At 38.6% G+C, this 24,456-nt stretch overlaps 1 protein-coding gene across 1 annotated transcript in view; it reads right to left on the bottom strand.

Annotated features, from left to right (window-relative positions):
* LOC118811191 overlaps positions 1–24,456 on the bottom strand; it is a 35,696-nt gene that overhangs the window by 6,332 nt on the left and 4,908 nt on the right. The window contains exons 6-23 of the mRNA XM_036575355.1: positions 23,952–24,117; positions 23,691–23,811; positions 23,271–23,367; positions 22,460–22,547; positions 21,768–21,898; positions 21,314–21,462; positions 19,666–20,365; positions 16,776–16,969; positions 15,775–16,003; positions 14,623–15,522; positions 11,852–12,023; positions 10,291–10,386; positions 10,141–10,155; positions 9,459–9,763; positions 8,816–8,951; positions 6,857–7,145; positions 6,234–6,284; positions 6,007–6,133 (exon numbers count right to left, since the gene is read on the bottom strand). Of these exons, the coding sequence (XP_036431248.1) occupies positions 6,007–6,133; positions 6,234–6,284; positions 6,857–7,145; positions 8,816–8,951; positions 9,459–9,763; positions 10,141–10,155; positions 10,291–10,386; positions 11,852–12,023; positions 14,623–15,522; positions 15,775–16,003; positions 16,776–16,969; positions 19,666–20,365; positions 21,314–21,462; positions 21,768–21,898; positions 22,460–22,547; positions 23,271–23,367; positions 23,691–23,811; positions 23,952–24,117 (3,966 nt within the window). The remainder of the gene's footprint in view (positions 1–6,006; positions 6,134–6,233; positions 6,285–6,856; positions 7,146–8,815; positions 8,952–9,458; positions 9,764–10,140; positions 10,156–10,290; positions 10,387–11,851; positions 12,024–14,622; positions 15,523–15,774; positions 16,004–16,775; positions 16,970–19,665; positions 20,366–21,313; positions 21,463–21,767; positions 21,899–22,459; positions 22,548–23,270; positions 23,368–23,690; positions 23,812–23,951; positions 24,118–24,456) is intronic.

Here is a 24,456-nt window from a genome sequence, read left to right as displayed (position 1 = left end):
AATGACGTCACACCCGAGTTGATCGTGTTCCAGTAAAACATTGGGTAAAACCTACAATTTCTTCACCAAGCAGGTTAACTGTTAGCCATTAGCCAATGTTAGCAATACCAGTTGATAACTATGCATTATACAGTATTTTGCAAATCCAAACACTGTAGCAACATGTCCACCAATAAAAGTTGGACAGTACTGTATGTATGACTGATATAGTTAGACACAAACACACATGGTAACAGAAGTGTTAATAAACAACGTAATATTACAGCTTTTAGTATGTTGATGTATAGTTCAGTCATTTTGGATTTTGAACTCGGAATTTCTGACTTCCCAGTTCGAATGGAACGCACCATAACACCCTTCACTGTATTGAAATGGGCAGATGGCTTCTGCCAAAGTCCCTTCAAGAACCATCTTTTTAAGAGTGTGATTGTGCTGGGAGCTATGATACAGCAAAATGGAGTGGTAATGGGTCCATAAGGACTGCACTAAAACACTAATCTATAGCGTATTATACACTGTAAAAAGTGGGACGGGTTAATTAATATTTACTAAATAACTAATAGTAACCTCTACATAATAAACAAGACTATGTTCAGTTAGAAATAAAACTGAGTTGAATCCAATAAATTTTAATGTTTTATTAATTGCATTTTACGCAGTTTTGGTTAAATAAAATTAGCTGTGATACATTGAGTAGAATTTACTCGTGTTTTATCAGGAACAACAACGATGCAGAAAATCGATAGATTTTACTCATTGGGAGGTGTTTGGTTTTAATCACCTCACACTTCTGCCCAACGCATTTTATGCCTCATGGACACCCGTGACTGCACGTTTCAGGGGTTGCAGTCCTCCAACTTCCCAAAGGTAAGACCTTTTTAATTACTGCTAGGAAACAAACAATTTCCAAGTATGTTCCTGTGGCAGTTGCCCATTCTTTTAAGTTACTGCAGCTCATCAAACATGTCACATTTCCTGTGCCGTAAGTCATATTTAAGCTAGCAGCTAGCGAATGCATTTTTAGTTTTGATTAGCAGAGAAGCATGGCCTGGACTTAAATTACAGATTTTGCTGTTGAGGTACGGATAGAGGCGAGGCTCTCTGATGTGTCGGCAAAAGACATACTGGAAGATTACACCCGTATTGAGGAGAGCAGATTACACCCGTACTGAGCTCCGAGCCGTCACCAACGTTTCACCGCGGAGGCGACAACTGCGCGCCTAGAGCCGCTTCTGGAAACTTCGAAAGGATTCAAAATGCGTTTGGTGAATAAAGTATTGGTTTATTTGGCGTACCAGCAGCTTTTCAATTGAATATTTATTCAAACCTAATTCTGTAATTTGTGAATGTTGAACTCTTTATATGTCAAAACGAAAATAAGCGTCACTTGCTAACAGTAAAGTCAGCTAACCTAGCTAACGTTAGCTAACTAGTTCGCTAGTGAGTCACCTCTTTTAGATGACTGCTCTCACAAAATATGAGAGGTACCTTTTTAGCTAAATTACAATTTTAAAGTGAGACGGTGTCGAATTGATTAGTGTGTACACTTGTTAGAGTTGCTAGCTAGCTAAATAACCTAGCTAGGTTAGCTTAGCTATATATGCGCGAGCTTAGGCTAAGTTAATAGCTCTGCTGGACGACCAGTTCACTCCAGCTAACCTGTGCTGACCATAATGGGCTCAAATCTGAAAGGGAGACAGAAAAGAAACTAGCTAGCTTACCTAGCTTACTATGGTCTGTGATCTGCTATTCAGTGCTTTTCTCACACGAGTTTGCAGGATAAAAACAGAAATCTAAGGGAGAGATGAGTGACCGGTACAGGTAAAGCATTTGTTTAATAAGGTCAACTGAGCTGCGATTTGGTAACTAGCTGCCCAGTGATTTTACATGCTAACAATCCTAACTATATCACACTAAAGTTTGTGAAATCTGTTCTTTCTTCTCCTTATGTCCCTATTTTCAGGCTTAACCATATCTTTTCTTCTTGCAGTTACCTACTCGTTTCCTACATCTACCACCAGCATCTCTCAGGTAGCTATGAAAGCAGCTTTTATTTACCTCTCTTATCTCTGGCATGTTCCTGGTTTGTTTACGCTCATTTTTCTACATTTGTAATCGTCTAAGATGAATATGTGTGTCTTTAATTGAAGTACGTGTTTTAAACTTAATAGTAGTCTTATTAGTAATATTAGTATGTCTGTGTTTCTCATGACTGACTGTTGACTGACTGTAATAACCTTTGGGAAAAAAAAACAGTTTTGTGACGTTTTTAAATGTTTTCTGACTCAAGTACAGATGTTGACTGAATACCTTTTCACAAGTAATTTTAACCAAGAGTATTTCTGCTTTTACTCAAATTACCAACACCTGTCTTACACAACAACTAAGAAGCTGTGTACCCTGCTTCTTGCCAATTACCAACTCCAGAAAAAGCCAGAAAAATATCACTAAGCTATAAAAGCAGCATGTTTACTAGATTTGAGAGGCTTGAATGCTTATACAAATGCAGTTAGCCAACATAAATGTGCCTGTATCTGTTTCAGTTGTTGAAGCTAGTCTTTTAAACTTTTACCAAATGTTTTATCTTTTACAGCTATCCACGGCTGCTTCTGGTTCTCAACTGATAAGGAATTGTCCCAGGTACTTTAATTTATAGTATCTTTATGGTATTGCTCTTTGTAATATTACGCTGAATATTTTTTTATTATGTCTTTTAGCGCAAGACATTGTCAATATTATGTATTTTAACATGTATTTGACTCATCTGCTTTGCTTTTTTCTTTACTTTGCAAAACTGTTGTATGAAAACAATAGAACTTTAAAGATTGTGTGCTATTGTAAAAGACAGTACAATGTTGTTCACAGTAACCTGCTCTTTCTTGTATTGCTTTGCAAATACCTTTGTTTTTCTTGTTACTTTGTAGATTTATTTTTGATAATGTTTACTGTTTGTTCAAGATTCTTTATCCTTATGTTTTGTATGGTGAGTATTTATTACTAATTTTGCTCACTTATTTCAGTCATGAGGAATCCATCTTCACAAACTGCAAATGACAAAGAAATTGACCAGAGACCTCCACATCTGTCAAGAGTATTTTTAACAGGTAGGATTCAGATGTTCATTCTCTCTCCCAAACATACTCTACATATATGCTCACTGGCTATTTTTACAGTACTCCTGACTTACAGACTGGAGTTCATCTGTTTCTTTGTATACAGTGCCCCCCCCCCTTTCCCTTTTTACAGGGCCACCACAGAGCAGATATTATTCATGAAACATTCTCAGCAATGCAGTAACACTGACGTGGTGTTGGTGTGTTAGTGTGTGTTGTGCTGGTACGAGTGGATCAGACACAGCAGTGCTGCTGGAGTTTTTAACACTGTGTCCACTCACTGTCCACTCTATTAGACACTCCTACCTTGTCAGTCCACCTTGTAGATGTAAAGTCAGAGACAATAACTCATCTGCTGCTGCACAGTTTGTGTTGGTCATCCTCTAGTCCTTCATCAGTGGACTATTCTCGGTCCAGTAGTGACACTGAGGTGATTAAAGCATTGCTGTATCTGATACACTAGTACCACACTTACTATGTCAGTGTCACTGCAGTGCTGAGAATTAACCAATAGTACCTGCTTTGTGGTGGTCTGGACGGGTCCTGATCATTGATGAATGATGTGAAAGGAGGCTAAAAAAGTGCAGAGAAAAAAAATCTGCTACAATTTGCAATTGCAGAACTACAAAGTGCACATATATATTAAATAGACCTGATTCAATAGAAAAGTAAGTAAATACAAGGCAGAATTACCTAATAAAATGGCCAGTAAGTATATACATATAATCCAGCATAGTGATGTAATTTAATTTCTATTTTTTGTTAACAACGTTGTAGTTTAAGTTGTATATATTTTGCTTAGGCAGTTAATGCAATTGTTTCTAAAGGATTTCTGGTGTAATCAGTTCATTTATGCTTACCTGTGAACACATGAGCTTTAAGAATTGTTAACTTTTCAAGACATGATGCAGTATGTAGTGTCTTAATATATGATAATGCATATATTACTTTCTTAGGACAGTGGCAGTGATTGATGAGCTGTGTTCACCTGTGTTGTACTTCTTCTCCTCTTTGCTTGAGACTAGTTGTACTTAGTACAACAAATGTTCTTGTTAGCTCAGCTAAATATTTTAGTGCTGACAGATATCAGTCAGTAAAACCAGTCATTTTTACAGGAGTTGGCCAAACAAGATGAAGCCAGGGGAAATTTATATTAGATTTTTTTCTTGTGCAAACTAATTTTTTACAGTGTAGGTGCATAAGGTGGCTGCCGGGCTGTTATGCTTGATAAGGTGAACTATGTGGTTGCTAAGATGTATTAGGTGGTACTAAGCTGTTTCATGGTGTAGGATGTAACAATTGGCTGCTGGGGTGTTTCTAAGTTGCTGCTAAGGTGTCTGATTGACTGCAGGCATCTGCGCATTTAGGCTACTAGTCGACAGAGGTGAAACAAATACTGATGACGTCGTAGTGTTGAAATGTGTCCTTGTTTACTTTTCACTCCCAAACTCTATGAGTTATAAAAGTGACCTGCAGAACTGCATTGCTGAATGCTGGTTTCTCATATATTTACTACTTTGGAGCTCAGTTTAAAAACACAAGGCCCTGCGTTTATCTTTGTGTATGCATCATGCTCAAGCAAAGCATTGATCTAACTTTTACCTTGTTTTTGTTTTCTGGCTACAGAGAGGGTCGTGCAGGTCCCTAGTGAACAACTGATGGACAATATGTGAGTTCTCATGCAGAACTGGTGGCAGTACACACTTTAAGTTCCAGTAATCATCCAACATCATGTGTGAGACTCTATCCTATGTTGAGCACCTTCTGCGGTCAAGTCTGGACTTGGTGACTCATTATTCTTGATCAGCCAGGGCAAGTGGCTAATTCTTTTCATGATCTTTATTCATTGCACTGTGGATTATCCGTTATATATATGGACACTTGCTGTTTTTTCATCATCTCAACATAGCATTGTGAGTATCCTGGACATTTTATTGAATCATGCAAGAAAAGTTTCTTGAAGTTCATCAATATAGTCTGTACCTTGGATTGTAATGGGTGTTATTTGTTGTTTCCTTTGTAATTTACGATAAGCAGTTGTTGACTGTTAAATCTATGCTAACTAATTGTAATCCATTATGGGTTGTACTGTATTTTTTTGCAATGAAATTCTGGCAACCACAGTTGCTGGTAATTTACTGTAAAGTTGAACTTTACAATAAAATACTAATTTGTAATGTGTCATACGGTTGTACTGTGTTTATCACTGATGGACTGTAATTATGTTAATAGTATATCTGCTGTCTTCAAAATAATTTACTGTATACAGGTTTACAATATATGTTTTTTTTCACAGTAATTAACCATAAACAAACAATAGTTCTCAACAGAGAAATTTACGGTCGGCAAAAAAGCATACTGTAATGTCTTATACTTTTCCACTATATATTTTTACTGTGAAGATCTGGCAACCACAGCTGTAGTAAATTGTGTAGTAAGTGTAGTAAATATAAACCAGTTTTCGCCAGATATTTAGTAAATGTAAATACATTTTACCCAGATATTGAGTAAATATAAAGCAATTTTGCTCAGACACTTGGTAGATATTACTAAATTTTCCTTGTTAAATTCATTTTTTTTTTTACTCAATATTTGTGGGCTACATTAACTCATAATGTGGTATACTATTACTAAATACAACACATTTTAACTGTTGCTTTTATTAACATTTACTTAATTTTTTTGCTTAAATTTAGTTCACTTATTTAATGCATTTGAATCAAAGTTTAGGTAAGTAAAATCTATTCAACTATATTACGTGTCACTTGTTGCCATAATTTTTTTACAGTGTACTATACTCATGGTACATGGAATAATTTATGAATACTTTTTTCCAGACACACTGTACGTGAGCACTTCTTCTAGCAAGATGTATCAACTTTAGAATACATACCTGTATGCCTTAGCAGGATCACAAAATGCTTGTTCTATCTCTTGATTGTCTGGCAGAATTTTCCAGCTGTGTCCATCACTAATTTCCCACTTATACGGCAGATAGAAATGCACCCTTTGACACCTATCTGTAAAAAAACACAATGACTTTATGACTGTGGTATAACTGGTCACATGTTGTATATTATATATGTGTTGTTTAGGCACTGAAAAGAAATGTGATCTTACTCCCTCGTTTGCAGTAATGTTTGATGTGGAACAAGCATATCTCAGATTTCTCTGCAGAACAATAACAATAAAAATAAATAAATATAAATTCTAAATAAATAAAATGTAATAATGTATTTAAAAAGCGTTTTGCATTTTGAGTTAGAAATAGGAGTACTGAATAGTAGCTCTGATTTATATGATTGATAGTGCAGCTGACTCTTGATGGAATAGTTTGTAGGCTTCAAGGCAGTTTAAACCACGTTTAAACCAGACTTTAAATCAAGCATAAGCATTTTAAGTGCAAGTTCAACCCATTAAGCCTAAAGTGTTTTACATTTATAATATTAGGCTACATCCATGCTAGCAAACTATTTGGAGGCTTGTCTGAAGAAACTCTGTCCTCTTATTAAGCCACAAAAAACTGCTTGAAATCAGCAAAATACTATGTGACTTCAAATGGATTCTATAAACTTTTTAGCCTCTCTGTGAAGTATGGTGCTGGATGTGTCACGGCTGTTTTGCTTCCAAAATCCTTTGGAACATTAGGATACATGGCACAGTGGCCAAGTTTCAAGATAACTGTAGAGCTAAGAGGGACAAAATTGGCAACAATTCTGAAAAAAGAAGTGGGTACGTAATACCTGCTGCAGTTGAAGTGGTACTGGTGCTAACTCTGTGACTATTAGCATCCCAGATTGCAAGCCTGTTCCTGTAGGCTGGCAGCATTGACCCCATCAGCTGACTGGGCACGCCTTGGCTCTGTAAGTTTTTCATTGGATGAGGTTCATAGAAGTCATGGGATCGGCTGCATTTACTGCTGTCATCACAGTTTCCTCTGATGTAGCTCTGACAGATGTGGAGTCTTCTACAGGCCTCTTTATCGGGACAGTTCCCATATTCACCACTGCCTTTGTTATATGTAAAACACACCTGTGAACAGATTTTGTCAATACAAGCATTCAGTAATGCAGCAGGGGCTGGAGAAAAGTTAAGGAATAAAAGTAGTCAAAGAAGTGAGCTTGAGGGAAAAGAGGGACTATGAAGCATACATCATTCTTGAGCATCCGCAAAAAGATTTTGTCTAACGTTCTAGGGTAAAAACATGGACCCAATGTGAATTTTTTGTGGCTAATACTGATACAGATTTTAGGGAGCTATTCAGATAACCAATAATATCAATCAATATCATTTTATTTATATTTGTATATTTTACTTCATATTACAGTAGTCTTAGTTAATGAGTGGCTGTTTTTTATGATTGTTAGTTCTCAATTGTTACTCATTTTAACTTAAAACTCAAATACACCGTGTAAAATCAGTCATAAATAATATAAATATTGTAGCACTGGGGTTGGAGCTAGAGATCTGCATTTCTGCAAGAGTCCAGTGGGCACAGGACCCACCACAATATCTTGGGGCTAATTTTCAGTGTCATGTGAGGGAGCGAGCGGTTAACCAGCTCACTGAAGGCGGGAGGGGGACAACACGTATGTGTACAGAAATCCCACGAATAAATGAATTAATAAAATGATAACTACCACTTAATTGGCATATATAAATAATATCTAACAGCAAAATAACGAAAAGTAATAAACTCAGCCTAAATGGAAGCTTTAAACTAGTTCTAAATACAAGCTAAGACATTGCTAAAGTCAAATCTGACCTATGGTAGTCATTTTCAACCTTGACCAACACAGATGGAAACCAATTGTACAGGACTGCACCCAGGAATGGGCCAAAACATTTTACATTAAGGCAGGAATGGGACAAACGGTGCAGATTTGCTGCAGGGGAGGGAGAAGATCTTGCAGGAACAAGTGAGAGCATTACTAAAAAAAATTGATCCCTAGAATTCTTCAGTCTGCTGTCTGGTTCTTCTGTGCTGACACTACAATATTGCTCTCATGCTTAAGTTTAGACCTGGATACATTTTACGCTTTTTTTTTTAAATCATGATGGGGTTTTTGTTCAAAGTCACAAGTTCAGCCAGTTTATAAAATTTAAAAAGTTATAGTTGAATGTGTCGTGTTGGGTTCCCCAGTGACACAACTGTCTACACTACTGTCCTATTGTTAGGAGACTGAATCCTGGCAATGCTGCAGACTAAAAAGCGGCTTATTATCAGTGTGTTGTCTGTGATATTTTTGCAGATACTAATAAAACCGTGGGTGGTCAATGTCACATGCACAGGTCATTTAAGTGCATCACGCAACCAGCTACTCATTAACCACTGTCTTATTTGACTATCAATGCAAAAGCCTTTTCATGCCTCAAAATGTAAACAAAGTCTGCACACACACTCTTGCTCATAAAAAAAATTCAACAATGTGCAATAATCACACTCACAAAAAAAAAATTGCTGCATTGCAACAATTTTAAAGGTCATGCAAATTCGTGTACACATGGTTAAGTATCATTTTAATGCTATTCAGTGTTTACTCACAGGTCCACATATGTCACTGTCAGCTTTAAAACGAATAGCTTGTCTACCTCCAACCTCCAACCTCCAAACCACTGCATGGTCTGACTGAGCCCCAGAGAAAATATTAATAAAGTGCAGCTGTTTCACAGAGACAGATTATACTATTTCAGAGTCTTACTGGAGGCAACAAGGTGTTGTCATTTTGAAGCAGTATAACGCACAGCTCAGTGCGGTCCAGCTCCAGCAGGTTGTGTTGGCGCAGCACACTTATGTTATGCTCTGAACCAAGGTCATGGCAGAAATGGCACCCTCGTCTGTGCAGGAGAAAAGAGATTCGAAACAGAGTTGTGGAACACTGTGACTGAGAATACAGTGGCTGCATGAATGAATAAATTGTTTTGAATTTTGAACTGAAACCTGGGCAAAGACTTCAGTCTGTTTTAGGAAATTAAGCAGTCAAATATCATATGGCCTGGAATAGGTGCAGCAGTGTAGCCAAAGCCTATAGAATGGGGTGTTACTTTATTAAAATCACAAAAAAATGATGCGTTGTTTTTGCTCTGTACATAACTAAATATGTCCATCATTTAAGCATAATAAAATAGTATATGAATACAACTATCGCTGAAAGTAAACTGAAAGACAAACCTGTGTTGATGTAAAATGTTTTATCCGGGAATTGTGTATTTGAATCAAGTGAAATTAAATCGCTACAGGTGAAAATGATAAGAAAGCTAGCCAGACAGCACTGTATGAGAATAAAATGAGAATAAAAAATCAGATAACAAATAACAAATCAGGTCTTACACACATGATCTTACCTCTCTCTGTCGTATGGACACAGTCCAAACAGGTACATTTTACACAGGTGAAGGTTGCTGCAGCCTTGACATTCTCTGACTCTACAAAGTCTCAGCTTGGTCTTGGCAACCACCACTTTGTTTCCGTCACCAGTGGTCAGAAACATATCCGTGTCTTTGAGTACTTTTTCTACTTCATCACGTAAAGACAGTCCAGACAGCTGACCATAGAAGTCCTCAAGATCCATTCGGCCATCATGGGCGCATAAAAGCCGATTAACCAGAGCTGCTGTTTGCATGACTGTGTCGCCTCTGTGTCTCCGTCTCTGTGTAGTTTAGACCAAGTACACAACGCACGACTTTCACAACACCCACAGTAAAAGTACTGAATAAAATGATTAACTCGATTAGTAAAGGTATGAAAAGAATGCTGAATATTGATGCTAAAGATGAGCAAAAAGTCAGTCAGTCCAGTTGACACACCAACAGGACTGAAACGAAACACAAAATGAGTTACACACTACATACATGACTAAACGTTAACGGAAAAATGGAACTGAGTAAAATGTAGATTCCTACATGTGGCTAAAGGTGAGTCTGAAAATACTCAGTACGAAAGTATAAATTCTTCTAAATCTACGTTAACTCACGTTTGCGGTAAAGTTAGTTTAATATTGGACATTCGTGTGAGATTCGGACTTACGCTTTTTCTCACCAGCTAGAAAAACGTAGATTCATCGGTGTGATTGCAGTTTGGTGGTGAAATGAAAGAAGACAACAAATTACAACCAGAACCTTTACTAGACTGAACTTTCTCATTATTGTATTTATCAGAGATGAAGCCACAACGCACCCGCTTATCACTGTGTTTCCTTCTGCGGCAAGCTGCACTGTTAGGGGCCGTCGCACAATTGCAGGAAGAAATGTTTAGCGTCGACGTTTCAACGTTCTAAACCCATTGTCACATGCTCAAATTAAAGACACACAGAAACATTCATATGGCACGCATGAATAATTTCAGCAATTATCGTGATATTATTTACGCAGTTTTTTATACATTAGATACAGAATACCCTATTCTTCTCAGCATTTAATTTTAAAATAACGTATTGATGTGCATTTAAGTGGCTGACCTCATGGGGTCAAACCATCTTAGAAAAACACATTTGAATGTTTTCTTCTTTTTAATTTTAAAATGTATTTTATATGCAAAATTGATAGAATGAAGCTATTATATTAAACTTTTTATTAAGGCTATTTTTGGTAAATAGTAAATTAATGTACTGGATAATGATTTTATTAGTCCAGTTAATCTATTCAACTCTCTCATTATTAGACCTAATAATGTGAAACCCACTTGGAAAATACAGATATTTATTCCTCATATACAACAAGGCTAATTTTGGTTAATAGTAAACTAATTTATTTGATAATGATTTTAATAGTCCAATTGATCTATTAAACACTCTCACTATTAGACCTAATGATGTGAAACCAACTTATAAAAATACAGATATTTATTCTTACATACTACATGGCTTATTTTGGTAAATAGTAATTTATTTTATAAAGATTTAATAGTCCAATTAATCTGTTAAACTCTCCGACTATTCAAATGATGTTGAGTATATTAATTTAGACTATTGAAATTATTATCAAATAAATTACTTTAGTATTTACCAAAATAAGCCTTGTAGTATGTAAAGAACAAATATCTGTATTTTCCAAGTGGGTTTCACATTATTAGGTCTAATAATGAGAGAGTTTAATAGATTAACTGGACTAATAAAATCATTATCCAGTACATTAATTTACTATTTACCAAAAATAGCCTTAATAAAAAGTTTAATATAATAGCTTCATTCTATCAATTTTGCATATAAAATACATTTTAAAATTTAAAAGAAGAAAACATTCAAATGTGTTTTTCTAAGATGGTTTGACCCCATGAGGTCAGCCACTTAAATGCACATCAATACGTTATTTTAAAATTAAATGCTGAGAAGAATAGGGTATTCTGTATCTAATGTATAAAAAACTGCGTAAATAATATCACGATAATTGCTGAAATTATTCATGCGTGCCATATGAATGTTTCTGTGTGTCTTTAATTTGAGCATGTGACAATGGGTATAGAATGTTGAAACGTCGACGCTAAACATTTCTTCCTGCAATTGTGCGACGGCCCCTAACAGTGCAGCTTGCCGCAGAAGGAAACACAGTGATAAGCGGGTGCGTTGTGGCTTCATCTCTGATAAATACAATAATGAGAAAGTTCAGTCTAGTAAAGGTTCTGGTTGTAATTAGTTGTCTTCTTTCATTTCACCACTAAACTGCAATCACACCGATGAATCTACGTTTTTCTAGCTGGTGAGAAAATCTGGTCCAATCTGGTCAAATCTTTCAGAGGAGACAGTGAAGGTTTCAGGGCCTCTCAGAGACTCTCGGGAAGCGAACGTGACTCGCCTTAGAGGGAGCGCGAGCTGTTTCGCTTTTCCAGAAAGCGACAGCGAGTGGAAGCTGGACCTCCTCACAGGGTTGCCAGATTTAGCAAAAATCTCCATCCTAAGTTTTGCTAAATACCACCTACACCAGGGTTTGGAAAGGTGGTACTTAACCCGAAAATCCAAACGTAAATAGTGGTAGATAAAGCTATTTGTGATTAGTCTCTTCAAAGATTAATAAAAATATGCAAATCTGCTTTTAACTGACATTGTTATTTTAATGATTTACTACTGCGGATTTTCTTAGCCAACTTCTAAGCCTGCTAATGTGAACGTAGCCTTTCTTATGTGATTCTAGATTGGATATATATCCGCTCCCGAGCGAGTCCAGAATGAATGGCTTGGGCAATTAGAGCAAACAGTTTGAAAGTGGTTACATATTTGTATATAGAAAAATGCATTCCTAAACACAGACCAGCATAAAACGTTTAACAAACCAGTTATAGGACTTCATAACAACGTTCATGGCATCACTAAGTGCAAACCGCTTCACTTAGCCAATAACTCAGCGCCACATGTGGGGTTGTGTCTTACTTATTGCATCTCTTCCCTTTTCAAGTTTCGTGACAGTGGGAAAGGGGGGGAAGGGTTGGTGTGGATCCAAAAAGCACTGTTCTTTGCCTCTTGAGTGTTTGTATGCAAGGAAAATAGTAAAAAGCAGCAGATGGATGAATAGCGCCTACCGTTTTGCAAACCTGCACGCAGAAGAATGACGTATGTCTCTGCTTTCCTGTCTTCACTGTTCTGTAGTTGTCATACAGCACAAAGACCAAATATTTATATTAATTTATATTAAGTCACTTTGTTGTCTTTAAAATATGTAATGTATAATGAATAATTCATGAAGTCATAATGGTTGAATCTAATTCTCCAGATAGCAAGAGGATAGTGGGCTACTGTTGGCCTGTGGATGTCAAAGCTGGTGGCCCATGGGTTTGCTCAGTGTTTTCTGCCCCACTAGTGGTTGAGTGTTAAACAAAATACCACTGTTCATTGCTCATGTTCCCCTTGCAGTCTGATTTACTTATTTTTTCCTTCATTTCTTTCTTTCATTATGCTTTGTAAATTAGTGTAGCAAATCATTTTAATGACTAAATAAAGCCAGTTACACAGCTATAACCAGTCTTGCACAGTGTCACCATAAATCATTTAATATTGGGCCTAGCCATGCATTTTGTATGCAGAACAATCTGGTTCGAGGGTGGACCAGCAGTGGCATACAGTCAGCGGGCTGCCAACCTTATCAAGTCTTACTCATCTCGAGTAAATCAACACTGGCACTCCCTTAACTGATAAGAAAATGAAGTAGTTGTGAACTGAAATTAGTGCGTGAAAAATGAAATGGTCCCAGTTCTAATTATATTCTTCTACAGTGCAATACAGTGTACTTGAATTAGTTGTTTTTACTTCTTTCCGTTTGTTTTTTAAACAGTAATTAAAGATTGCTTTTTTATTTGAAAATTTTAAATAGTCAAAAATATTGAAATTAAATAAAGATCTTATATAAATGACATCAATTCACTCATTAACGCATGTAATTGAAGTAAATGAGTGCAAATTCCACCTCTGAAAGCTGTTGACCAGCTTAGAATGTTTGTAAATAAAAGATATCATAATAAAAAAATAATACACATAATCAGTTGTTTGAGGAAAAAGATTGTTTAAAAATAATCAATATCATTATAACAACCTTATTTTTTTTCTCCAAGAATAACAAATGCACTGTGTTTATAAAATAATGTTTTTTATTCCAGGTTTAATACATATGTTAGTAGCAGCTATACAGTCTAGACAAACTGTGCCATCAAAACCCCTCTCCTTAAATCATTTTCCTTGAAGTGATATGATCAGCAAAATCACCTTCTCAAAACACAGAGCAAATCCTGAGTATGTTATTATTGACAGGGCTCAAAGCCCTTTTATACAGTCTACACATATCTTCCAGCAATATTACACTGGACAAGAATAAAAGCAAAGCTTTACACCATGTGATGCTTTTTGATGGTATATTCTAAATGGGCATACATTAGGAGAACTCGAAACTATAAGGACAGTCAGTTTACTTGATTTTTTAAAGCTTGTAAAATCTAAATTCAAATGTTTGTAGAACATACACGTTTCTTTACTCATTACATTTTAAAATTACAGAGTCATTGCTTAAATATTTTGTGGCTCAGAAGATAAATGTTATCAATGGACATACAACTGTTTACTCAACACTTTTGAAATACATTAACTTCTGTGTTTGGTACAATCTGTGATGTAGCAACAGAATTCAGACGCTCGCGGATCAAAAATGCACACAGGGTTTATTATCAGGTGACAAAAGCGTGGTCGAAAAACAAGCGTGGGTCTTAACCAAAAGGCAGCAGAAGATCACCGAAGTGATCATAACACAGGGCAGACAAAAACCAAGGGGAAAGTCGAAATCGTTGTCAAAAGGCAGGCAAAAAGGTCAAAACACAAATCCAAAACACAATCAGCAGAGGTACAAAAGGAGTAGGGAAAAGTCAAGGTCAGTATAACAAACGTGGGTCATAACAAGCACACACAGACAGATCAGAAAAACGCTCAGTACGTTCAGAAGAAGCAATACCTCGCAAAGACCCTAACTAAAGCCCGGGCTGGTATACTCTAAAAGAGTCATATGACTTCAAAACACAGGTGTTCATAGTTAATACTCGGGTGATTGAGAACGCTGACAGGTGCGTGAACGATTGTCATGAGTCATGTGATCACCCAAGGGATTATGGGCAATGGAGTCCGCTCTGGACTCCGAGTCCGAGAAAAGTTGCTCATCCACGTGATTTCCCATGTCCTTCTGGGAATCTGCCCGAGGCGTGACTGTACCCACCCCCAAAGAGTCCGGGCGGGTCTTGGACCGAGATCTGCCAGGACGACCACCACGCACCCCACCGGATCTCCGAACAGGGGCGGAACCAGAACTGCCGAGGCGCTGGACCGAGGAGCCCTCTGGCTGAGACGACCCCAGGCGAGTAGGCAGGGAGCAGGACAGCTGCTTCCGTGGACGACCTCTGGGACGAGGAGCGGGTTTCTGCGGGTAGCGACTGTGAAAGCCCGCTAAGAGAGCCGGGTCTAATATGTCCTTAGCGGACACCCAGCATTGTTCTTCCGGTCCATACTCCTCCCAGTCCACCAGGTATTGCAGCTGTCCCCCATGTCTCCTGGAGTCCAGCAGCCTACGGACAGCATAGACAGGTGCCCCATCTATCACCTCCGGTGGGAGTGGCGTGACGTCGGGGAAACCCTCGTCCAAGGGCCCTGTAATGGCAGGTTTTAGTAGAGACACATGAAACGATCTCGAAACTCTAAAGCGAGGGGGTAAGTCTAATCTATAGGTAACATCATTGATACGTTTTACTACTCTAAAAGGCCCAATATATTTGGGCAGTAATTTCTTGCAACTTCCCTCTGGATGTCGGAAGTCCTTCGTGGACAGCAAGACTCTCTCCCCTGGTTGATACACTGGGGTTGGTCCTCGATGACGGTCTGCTTGTTCCTTGTTCTTCTGTAGTACGGTTTCGATTCGCTGATGAGTCTGCTCCCATACTTGCTCGCTCCTATTCATTCAGTCATCAACCACGGGGACGTCCATCTGTACTCCTGTCCACAGGGCTATTGGTGGCTGGTATCCTAAGAAACACTGGAATGGTGTCATGCCTGTAACAGGACTGGTTAGTGAGTTCTGTGCCATTTCTGCCCACACCAAATACCTAGCCCAGTCTGATGGGTTGTCATGAGAGAACAGCCTTAGAAATTTCCCCAGTTCTTGGTTCACTCTTTCGCATTGTCCGTTTGCTTGTGGGTGATACCTGGAAGTCAGGCTGACAGAAACCCCTAAATGTTCAAAAAAGGCTGCCCATACTTGTGACGTGAATTGGGGTCCTCTGTCAGATACGATGTCTTCGGGGATGCCGAAGTAACGAAATACTTGTTGGAACAAAGCCCCGGCTGTCTGAAATGCACTAGGGAGTGTGGAGAATGGGACAAATCGCACTCCTCGTGAAAACCGATTCACCGCTGTCAGAATGGTGGTGAATCCTAGAGATTCGGGCAAGTCAGTTATAAAATCAATTGCTATGTGGGACCAGGGTCGGAGTGGTACGGGTAATGGAGTTTACCAGCAGGGAGCGCCTTAGGCGTTTTACACTGGGAACAAATGGAACATGAAGAAACCAAGGAATGTATATCTTTACTCATAGATTCTCACCAATACCTTTGTGCTAGGAGTTTGTGAGTTCGTGTCTCTCCCGCATGACCCGACGTTAGAGATGAATGTGCCCATGTGATAAGTTGTGTGCGAAAGCCTACTGGAACATACAATTTTTCAGGGGGGCACTGAGTAGGGATCTCTAATGTGCTAGTGGCTCGTTCAATTTCTTTGTCGATCTCCCATCAAATAGATGAGATGATCACTTCAGGAGGCAGAATACATTCTGGTTGGGCGATTTCTGAGGGGTTGGATTCTCCCTGATGGAGGCGAGACAGAGCTTCAGCTTTTGTGTTACGGGAGCCAGGTCTATATGTGATACTGAATCGAAACTGGGAAAAGAACAGAGACCACCGGGCTTGTTGTGCATTTAATCTTTTAGCACTACATAGGTATTCAAGATTCTTGTGGTCAGTAATTAATTCTTGTGGTTAGCCCCTTCTAGCCAGTGCCTCCATTCTTCCAGAGCTAATTTTACAGCCAGTAGCTCTCTATCTCCTATCCCGTAGTTTTTCTCAGCAGGTGATAACTTATGGGAATAGAAAGCTATTGGATGCAATTTTGGAGGGGATCCAGTTCTTTGTGACAAAATTGCTCCGACACCAGTCTCCGAGGCATCCACCTCCACCACAAATGGTTGTTGTGGGTCGGGGTGCTTCAGAATGGGAGCAGAGGTGAATGCCTCCTTGAGGTTCTGAAAGGCCCTATTGGCCTGCGGATTCCAGTTAATTCTTTTAGGGTTTCCCTTTAACAAAGATGTAAGGGGTGCTGCAATGGTACTAAAATTACGGATAAACCTGCAGTAGAAATTTGCAAAGCCCAAAAACTTTGTACGTCTTTTACTGTCTTAGGAACTGGCCATTGCATAACTGCATCAACTTTCTGTTTTTTTCTGTCTTCCACTCATCTCCCTCTTTTACTCTGATGAGATTATAGATGCTGCGTAAATCTAATTTCGTGAAATGACACACTCCTTGGAGTTGTTCTAGGGCCACAGGGACTAGGGGAAGTGGGTAAGGGTAGGATTGGAAATCTGATTAAGGGCCCTATAATCTATACAAGGACGAAGGCCCCTGTCTTTTTTCTTAATAAAGAAAAAACTCGAGGCTATGGGCGATGTGGATGGTCGGATGAAACCTTGGCTGAGTGCTTCTTGAATGTAAACATCAAGAGCCTTCTGTTCCTCTTGCGTGAGGGGATAAATTCTAGCCTTGAGGAAAACAGGGTTCTCTACTATACAATTCACTTCATATGTCTGCGTGAAGTCCCTGGCAAAACATCACTAAGAGTGCTGCCTCGTTCCAGCCACTGCTGCTAAGGTTCGGAATTCTAAGGAATAATCAACTACCGAGCAGTTTCCCTGGCACAAGTTCACCAATAATTCCCTGCTGACTTTCCCTTCGTAGGGATGATCAAACGCCGTCTTGAAATCCATTAGAAATTGTGCATATGAAAGGTGGTGTATCTGAGTCCAGCTAGCTGTAGCCCATTCTAGTGCTTTACCGGCTAATCGCAAGACTATAAAAGCGATTTTCGCTTGATCGGAGCTAGCAGTAGAATTATCAAAATACACTGAACACTGGAGGAGGAACCCTCTACATTTATCGGGTTCTCCACCGAACTTATCGGGTTTGCTTATGAGGAACACTGGCGTGGATGGTGCAGCCATCACAGTGGAGATGCTGGCGCTGGTGGCTGGTTCGGTGAGGTTCATGCCTAGTAGTTGGCCCGTCAAACCTCAAACACTTGCCACTAGTTGGGCCAGTTGGGCCAGCTTGCCCTTACAACTTATAGTTGTTTTGTTCCTCTTCCTGTGTTGTCCCTGCTTGCAGAGAGTGGCCTGATTGGTTAAATTCAGATCAGCACAGAATCAAACATCAATCATGAAGAAGCAGATGTCAAGTAAAATGTATGTTTATTGCATTGAATTCATACAGGTAGACCTAGTAGGCCTACAGTGTGAGTACTAGAACAGGCAGGATAGTACATTCATTAACAATATGTGATAAGCTAATGAAAGTTTTTTGGCCCACAATAAAAAAAAATGTGTTGGGCCAGAGACTGGGCCCTCCTGCAACTTCCTGAAGCTTTTTATTATCTTGTCACTTCAGGTATGGAAAAGTATCAGCTAGCTATTTGTTGCTATTGTCGGACTAAGTGCGATTCCCGCTCGCTCAGAGCCCCAACATATGGATAATCAAACACTTATCTGTTCTATAACTATGTTTCAGTTCTTCAATTAATCTAATCACTTGTTCTCGTCATAAACGTAAAATAAAATAAAGTTCAGTCAAAAATAAAAGAAAGTTGAACAAAAGACTTCAGCCATTCAGTTCTTTTGGAAGGAAGGAAAAGGCCCTCTTCTTTTAATGAGCTTCAGGTGGCAAGATGGCTCCCGGACAGCCAAATGCAAAATACATTACAGAAACATCCTTTTTTATACCCTGTTTGGGGGTGATGAAGTAATCGCCCCCTCCCTCTCACCTTTTCCCATATCATTTTGGTTCCCATTATTTCCTATTCTACACTTTGGTTGGAAACCCTTATTTCCAACCGCACCTGTCCTTGATTTTTTTAAAAACTTTCCATGCTCAGCTATCCCAAGCTGCCCCCATCCTTTCAAGGCTACTAATTAGCTCTTGCCTTATTAAACTGGCTCCAAAACTGATTGTGACTGGTTCCTTATCAGCTTACCTCACTCTTTGGGGGTCAGCTTGCCCTTACAACAAAGTACACTGGCTTCTAGATGCTTCTGAACTTCAGGGATTCTCCAATGCAAAAATCCCCTAACTTACACATAACCAGGCCTATCCTTAGTGAGAGGATTAATACACTTTTGTTAATCAACTTTTTACCATATGGTTATGGATTTCTTATTGATTAAAATAGTAATATATTCATTCAAATACTACACTATCTGAAGTTTCCTTGGTTTATGGCATTTCTATAGCAAATCTTGCTGTATTAGTAGTAAAACTGCACACAGTGCATCAGAAAACTGTTTAAAAACTCTTAAAAAGTCTTAAGTTTTAAAAAAGTCAGAGAGCACAAATTCAAGCATCTGTTTGACATGCTGTCACAGTGCCCCTCCCTTAATAACAGCGTTATTCATCAGTTCATTGGTTTTCCAATCGAGTAAAAATGTTCATATTGTGTGTTCAGAAAATGTTTACATGTTTATTCTGAGTTATAAGTTATCCCAGCAGTTATTCTCTGGTTTATTCTTACAGGGAGTCTTATAGTGAAGGCAGAACTAGCTTTCCTTGGCTGTGTTTATGTGTAACTCAGGAAGAACTCAGGTTGTCTAACGCTGATGGCCAAGGAAGCAAGACGTAGCTAGGACTAGAGCGAATTGTTAGCCAAGAACTCCTTCTTGTGTAATGTGAGACTATAGCCTTTAATAAAGCACAACAACTTATGCATAAACTGTGTCTCTTCCTCAGTGGTATTGCTACAGTATTTTCTGTTTCATTGAAAAAGGCACTACACCAACCAAGGCTCATAAACCGCTGTAGAGCTTCTGGGCCTCTTAGTTGCAGTTTCACGATTGACCCTTGGTTGGGGAACACTTGTCTGAGATCTGAAATGAAGACTAAAGGAGGGTGAAGTACCGGCATGTGTTGACAAATTTGCTAATGAGGTTAAAGAACCAAACTGTCTAGATGAGCGTGTCAAATTTGAGCTTCTTGGTCTGGGATTCTCATGTCTGAATGAGCCTGGATCATTGGCTTGAGAGGAAAAGTTTGCTATAGAAGTCATTGATCCAAATGCTCTAGTTGATCTAGTCAGTGTTGGCCTTTCTGACTTTACAATTTTGGCAGGATTTCTGGATGAGAGGGGCTTGGACATCTGAGTGAATGGCAACAGTTGGGCTGAGTGGAGGGTGATTGGACGAGGGGCCACTTGTGGTCTCTGGGTAATTGTTGGAATAGTGTCAAGTTTTTTATCATACTGAATTAAGTACTCAGGGTACACCTGATGCTTCTCAAATATGACAAATATGGAGGGGTTGCTGATGTCGTTCACACAGCTGTCATAGAATATGGTGTCTCCATCTTTCGAGGGAGGGCGGAGATAACTGGAATGTCCGTTGGTGTATTCCCCTACCAGCACCCGGCAAACGAACATGCACCGGGTTCCAGACTCATCAGTGTAGTTATGGGAGTAGTTGGCATCTCTAGCAAAATAACTCCCTGTTGGAACACAAGTACACCATTTATTTTATTCATTTCCTCCGAGAACCTTGAGTTTAATTTTACAGCACATTACCTGTGCTAATGATCTAAACCTGCACTATGTACTGAAAGAAATGGTTGAGAATACTCAGGAGACTGTCAGTAGCGCTCTTGTCACAATTCACTGGTATACTTTGGGCTCATTTCTTAACAGAGAAAACATTACTGAACTGCTAGTCATCAGTCAATACTTGGTTTAATATTCTGTATCAATAAGTTGGAACACACCTGATTTTCATGATCTTAAAGACATTTAAAATTGATCTAAAGCAGTGGTCACCAAACCTGGTCCTGAAGATCTACCTTCCTGATTTGGATAGATCAGATGCATCAATGTAGGTAATGGGAGAGGGCAGCATATTAGATGTAGGTTGTAACTAAACACTGCAGTAAAGTAGATCTCCAGAAGGAAGGGTTGGTGACCACTGATCTAAAGGCTGGTGCTTAAAGATTAAAATTTGGCTATGACTACATCTGTAAAAAACATGCTTAATTACCTCCTACTGTGGAGACACAGTAATCTCGAGAGCAAGACTGTTTTGGTTTAAAGACTACAAAGACACCCTTTTGATGCTGTATCTTGAAGATTGGAGGAACTTTTGAAAAAAACTATAAGTGCTTTAAGGTGGATACCTGGAGGTTTTTTTCCTGTTAGCTGTAATGCAAAAGGAAGCCAGACAGCTAAGATTACTGCTAGGAAGCTGAATATCATGTCCGTATTTATTATCCTCAGTGGTTATTCTAGCAGTCATTATTTCTGTTGCTGTGGGAGATTCTTGTTGGTTGTATGACATATTTGCGGGTGTTGTAGTTAGAGAACACTAAAGGATGAAGCCACAAATGTGAATTGTGTCAAAACGATATTTCAATAAAGAAAAAAGAAGAAATTCCATATTTTTAACGCACCTTTCCCGTATGCTGTCCCATGTACTCCACAGATTCTCCAGTCAAAGTTCTGCTGGCAGATTGCATCGATATGCTTGGACTTGGTCCCATGGAATAAAAGTTTTTCATTTTCCTTGCCTGCTGTTTTCTTTCTCAGGACATCTCTTTGCCTGCATAAAACACATAAAAGTCCTTTAAAGTCATGTTTCAAAGTTCACTGAAGCAAGTTAACAGAAATAACTGCATTCTATATTGTGGTAAGACTCTGCCAGTGCTGGTCCCCTGCATTGTGCAGTTTAGTGTAGCTTTAATACACCTGATTCAGCTCACCACCAGTTTTCCATTAAGTTGATGAGCTTAATGGGGTGTAGTAGAGCAGGACAAGCACAGGACAGGAACTGACCAGCTCTGTGAGATACGAAATAAAAACAGAAAGCATTCAAGGGATCCTTGAGCTGCAGTTCCTATAGCATACCATTGAAAAACCTCCCATAGGTCCCGGTTCTGCACCCTCTCAATGCTCTTCACATGGAATCCTGACATGGTCTGATTAAAAAGCTCAACAATCTTTTTATATTCCTCAGTGGTGCTCTTTAGGAGAACTCTCTGGAAAGAAAAACTTGGTTTAGGACAGTCCTTATAGACCACAGTCTATTTTATAAGTTGCATAATCTGCTGTAGCAGCTTGCATTACCTTTACAAAATGCTTAGAGCTACACTATGTAAGATTTGGGGATTTAGATACCTCTGTGGTGGAAGTGTGTAATTGCAAATGTGTAGAAGAAAATTTTGTAACATTGGTTGTACTTCAGACCCCTATAAGTGGGTGAATCAGATGATTGCGAGCACATTGAAAGAGTATTTAAAGAGATAGTGTATTAATCTTTGCATATTAATATAAATGTCCAAAAAACTCCCACAAAATCCAACCTGACACCTCTGACTTTTGAATGAATATTTCAGGCCTTACGGGGTGACTTGCAGCACCACATGCATGCCATGAGTGTTTTTTCCTCCTGACTCAGTAATACTACTTCTTTCAGTTTTAACAAAATCTTATATAGTGCAGCTTTAACATCAGTTGTGTGGCAGAATGTACAATGTAAAAAAACTGGTATTGTTATTATATTATCTTTTAAATTAAGACTTTTGAGTCAAGATGTGTACCTTGAACCCAGTTTCAGGCATGCTGCCTTTGTCCCAGTGACGTGGCAAAACTCTGGGATTTTGTGGATGACCACTGTATTCCTTTCGACTACAGTATTAACTTTATAACATTGAGATCTATGTGAGTGCACTACCAAACAAAAGTTTGAGCATTAATTACATGTTTTGTTGTTTTTGAAGTGAAAAAAAATTTAATCTACTTTACACAATACACATTTCTGTACATTTAAATGCACAATTACTGTTTATTTGCTGAATTATGGCTTTTTTTCCAATTTAGTAAGTAAGTAAAAATTGTGCAGAAAAATGCCATATTTATATTTATTCTCTGGAGAGTATGTGTTAGAGGGGGGTGTTTAAACTTTTGCATACAAATATATCAGAGCAAAGTTCAAAAAAATGTGCCAACCTTTGTCTCATCACCATCTTCTGCTAGATTTTCCTTTCAGCTTAACTTTAGGCAAAAATGCTGTTATTTGGCTGACTTTTTAACTGAAATTGTATTATTATTTTATTATTTATTATTGAAAATACTGAAATTTTTAAATAAAAAACAATCATACTTTTAATGCAATTCAAAATTTATATATGATGAATTACACAAACAATGATTGTTAAGTGATTATAGACAGTATGATACAGTTAAAGGAAAAGAGTATTGAGGATTCCTTTTTTTATATTTTCCACTTAACCTGCGTTTCTCTCTCAGATGCTGCTAACAAAGTGAGGTTCGAAATACTTCATAATTTACCTAAGCCTGTATTTTAAATACTTAAACTGAATAAGCTACTTGATGGAATTTAGCGTGCACCTTGTTTTGATTTTTTGTACATCTTCTGCTGAAACAAACGAGGGTCTCCTCCTAACCAGCCTTTTGGTGCCAATCTGTTTGTTAGATTGAATCATGTCTGGAAGACAAAATGTACAAGCTGATTAAATGTAAAATGTAAAAAAAGGCATTAACCAGTGTAAACCACTTGTCCTGTTTCAGCACACTTTAAAGACAAAAGTGCTAATAGGCTAGTGTGTTCGCCCTGACCAGTATTCTTCGATTTGGTCACTGACCCTAAACATTTACACTACTAGGACATGGTGCATTACAAGAAGAAAGCAGATAACCCACGACACAGATCACTGGTGCAAGTTCAGACAAGTTTGACATTTCTTAAGTACAACATACGCAGTGTTCCTCTAAACATGGCAGCTAAAACGGACAGCAAGTGACCACAACCTTGCATGTTGAGCTCATACGAATGTCGGCCTGCTGTGAACTCGATCGTAGTGCTGTTGTCTTCTTGGAATTTCCTCTCCAGATCCTCACTGGTGATGGAAGATGCGTGCTGTGTCCCTTGCTGCTAGAAATGGAAAATAAAAAAGATCAGTTATTGATGTACATGAATAACTGAAAGGCAGATTTGATCCTTTAGAGTGATATTTGTTGTTGCATGTCTCCTCATGGGATTCCTGTGGAGTGCTCTAGAGTGTCACTTACTGAAGATCCATACTGGATCCAGTTTCCATTGTCATCCTCCCAGTACCAGACCCAGGTGGTGGTGAGGATGAAGTTGGGATTGAGCACTGAAGAAACAGTGGAGAGACGGCGGACCTCTGCGAAACCTCGAGTCATGGTATCAAAGTGTACTGGTACACTACCATCGCTGAGAGTGGACAAAGAAAAGACAGTTTGATTTTAGAGATTTTGAAATTGGAATTCTATTCTACAGTCAGTTATGGGCTCACATCTCACTTCATGCAATGTGTTCTCATGTCTTACTTCATATACTATTCTACAAAGTAGATTCTTGAATATACACTATCATTCCATCTTTGTGGCAGAATTTTTACTTAACATAAAAATGTACAATGATGTTCTGACAAACAGAACATGTCTTACCTTGTCATAATGTCTCACAGTAGCATGTATTTATAGGTAGCTCCTACATAAAGCTATAGGTGGAATATTCTTTAGCCTAAATCACTTTATCTGTTTTCAATCA

Source organism: Colossoma macropomum, unplaced genomic scaffold (assembly GCF_904425465.1).
Source record: "Colossoma macropomum unplaced genomic scaffold, Colossoma_macropomum, whole genome shotgun sequence".
Taxonomy (NCBI): Eukaryota; Metazoa; Chordata; class Actinopteri; order Characiformes; family Serrasalmidae; genus Colossoma; species Colossoma macropomum.
Note: the sequence above shows the minus strand (reverse complement) of the source record. Positions and strands in the feature narration are given on the sequence as shown.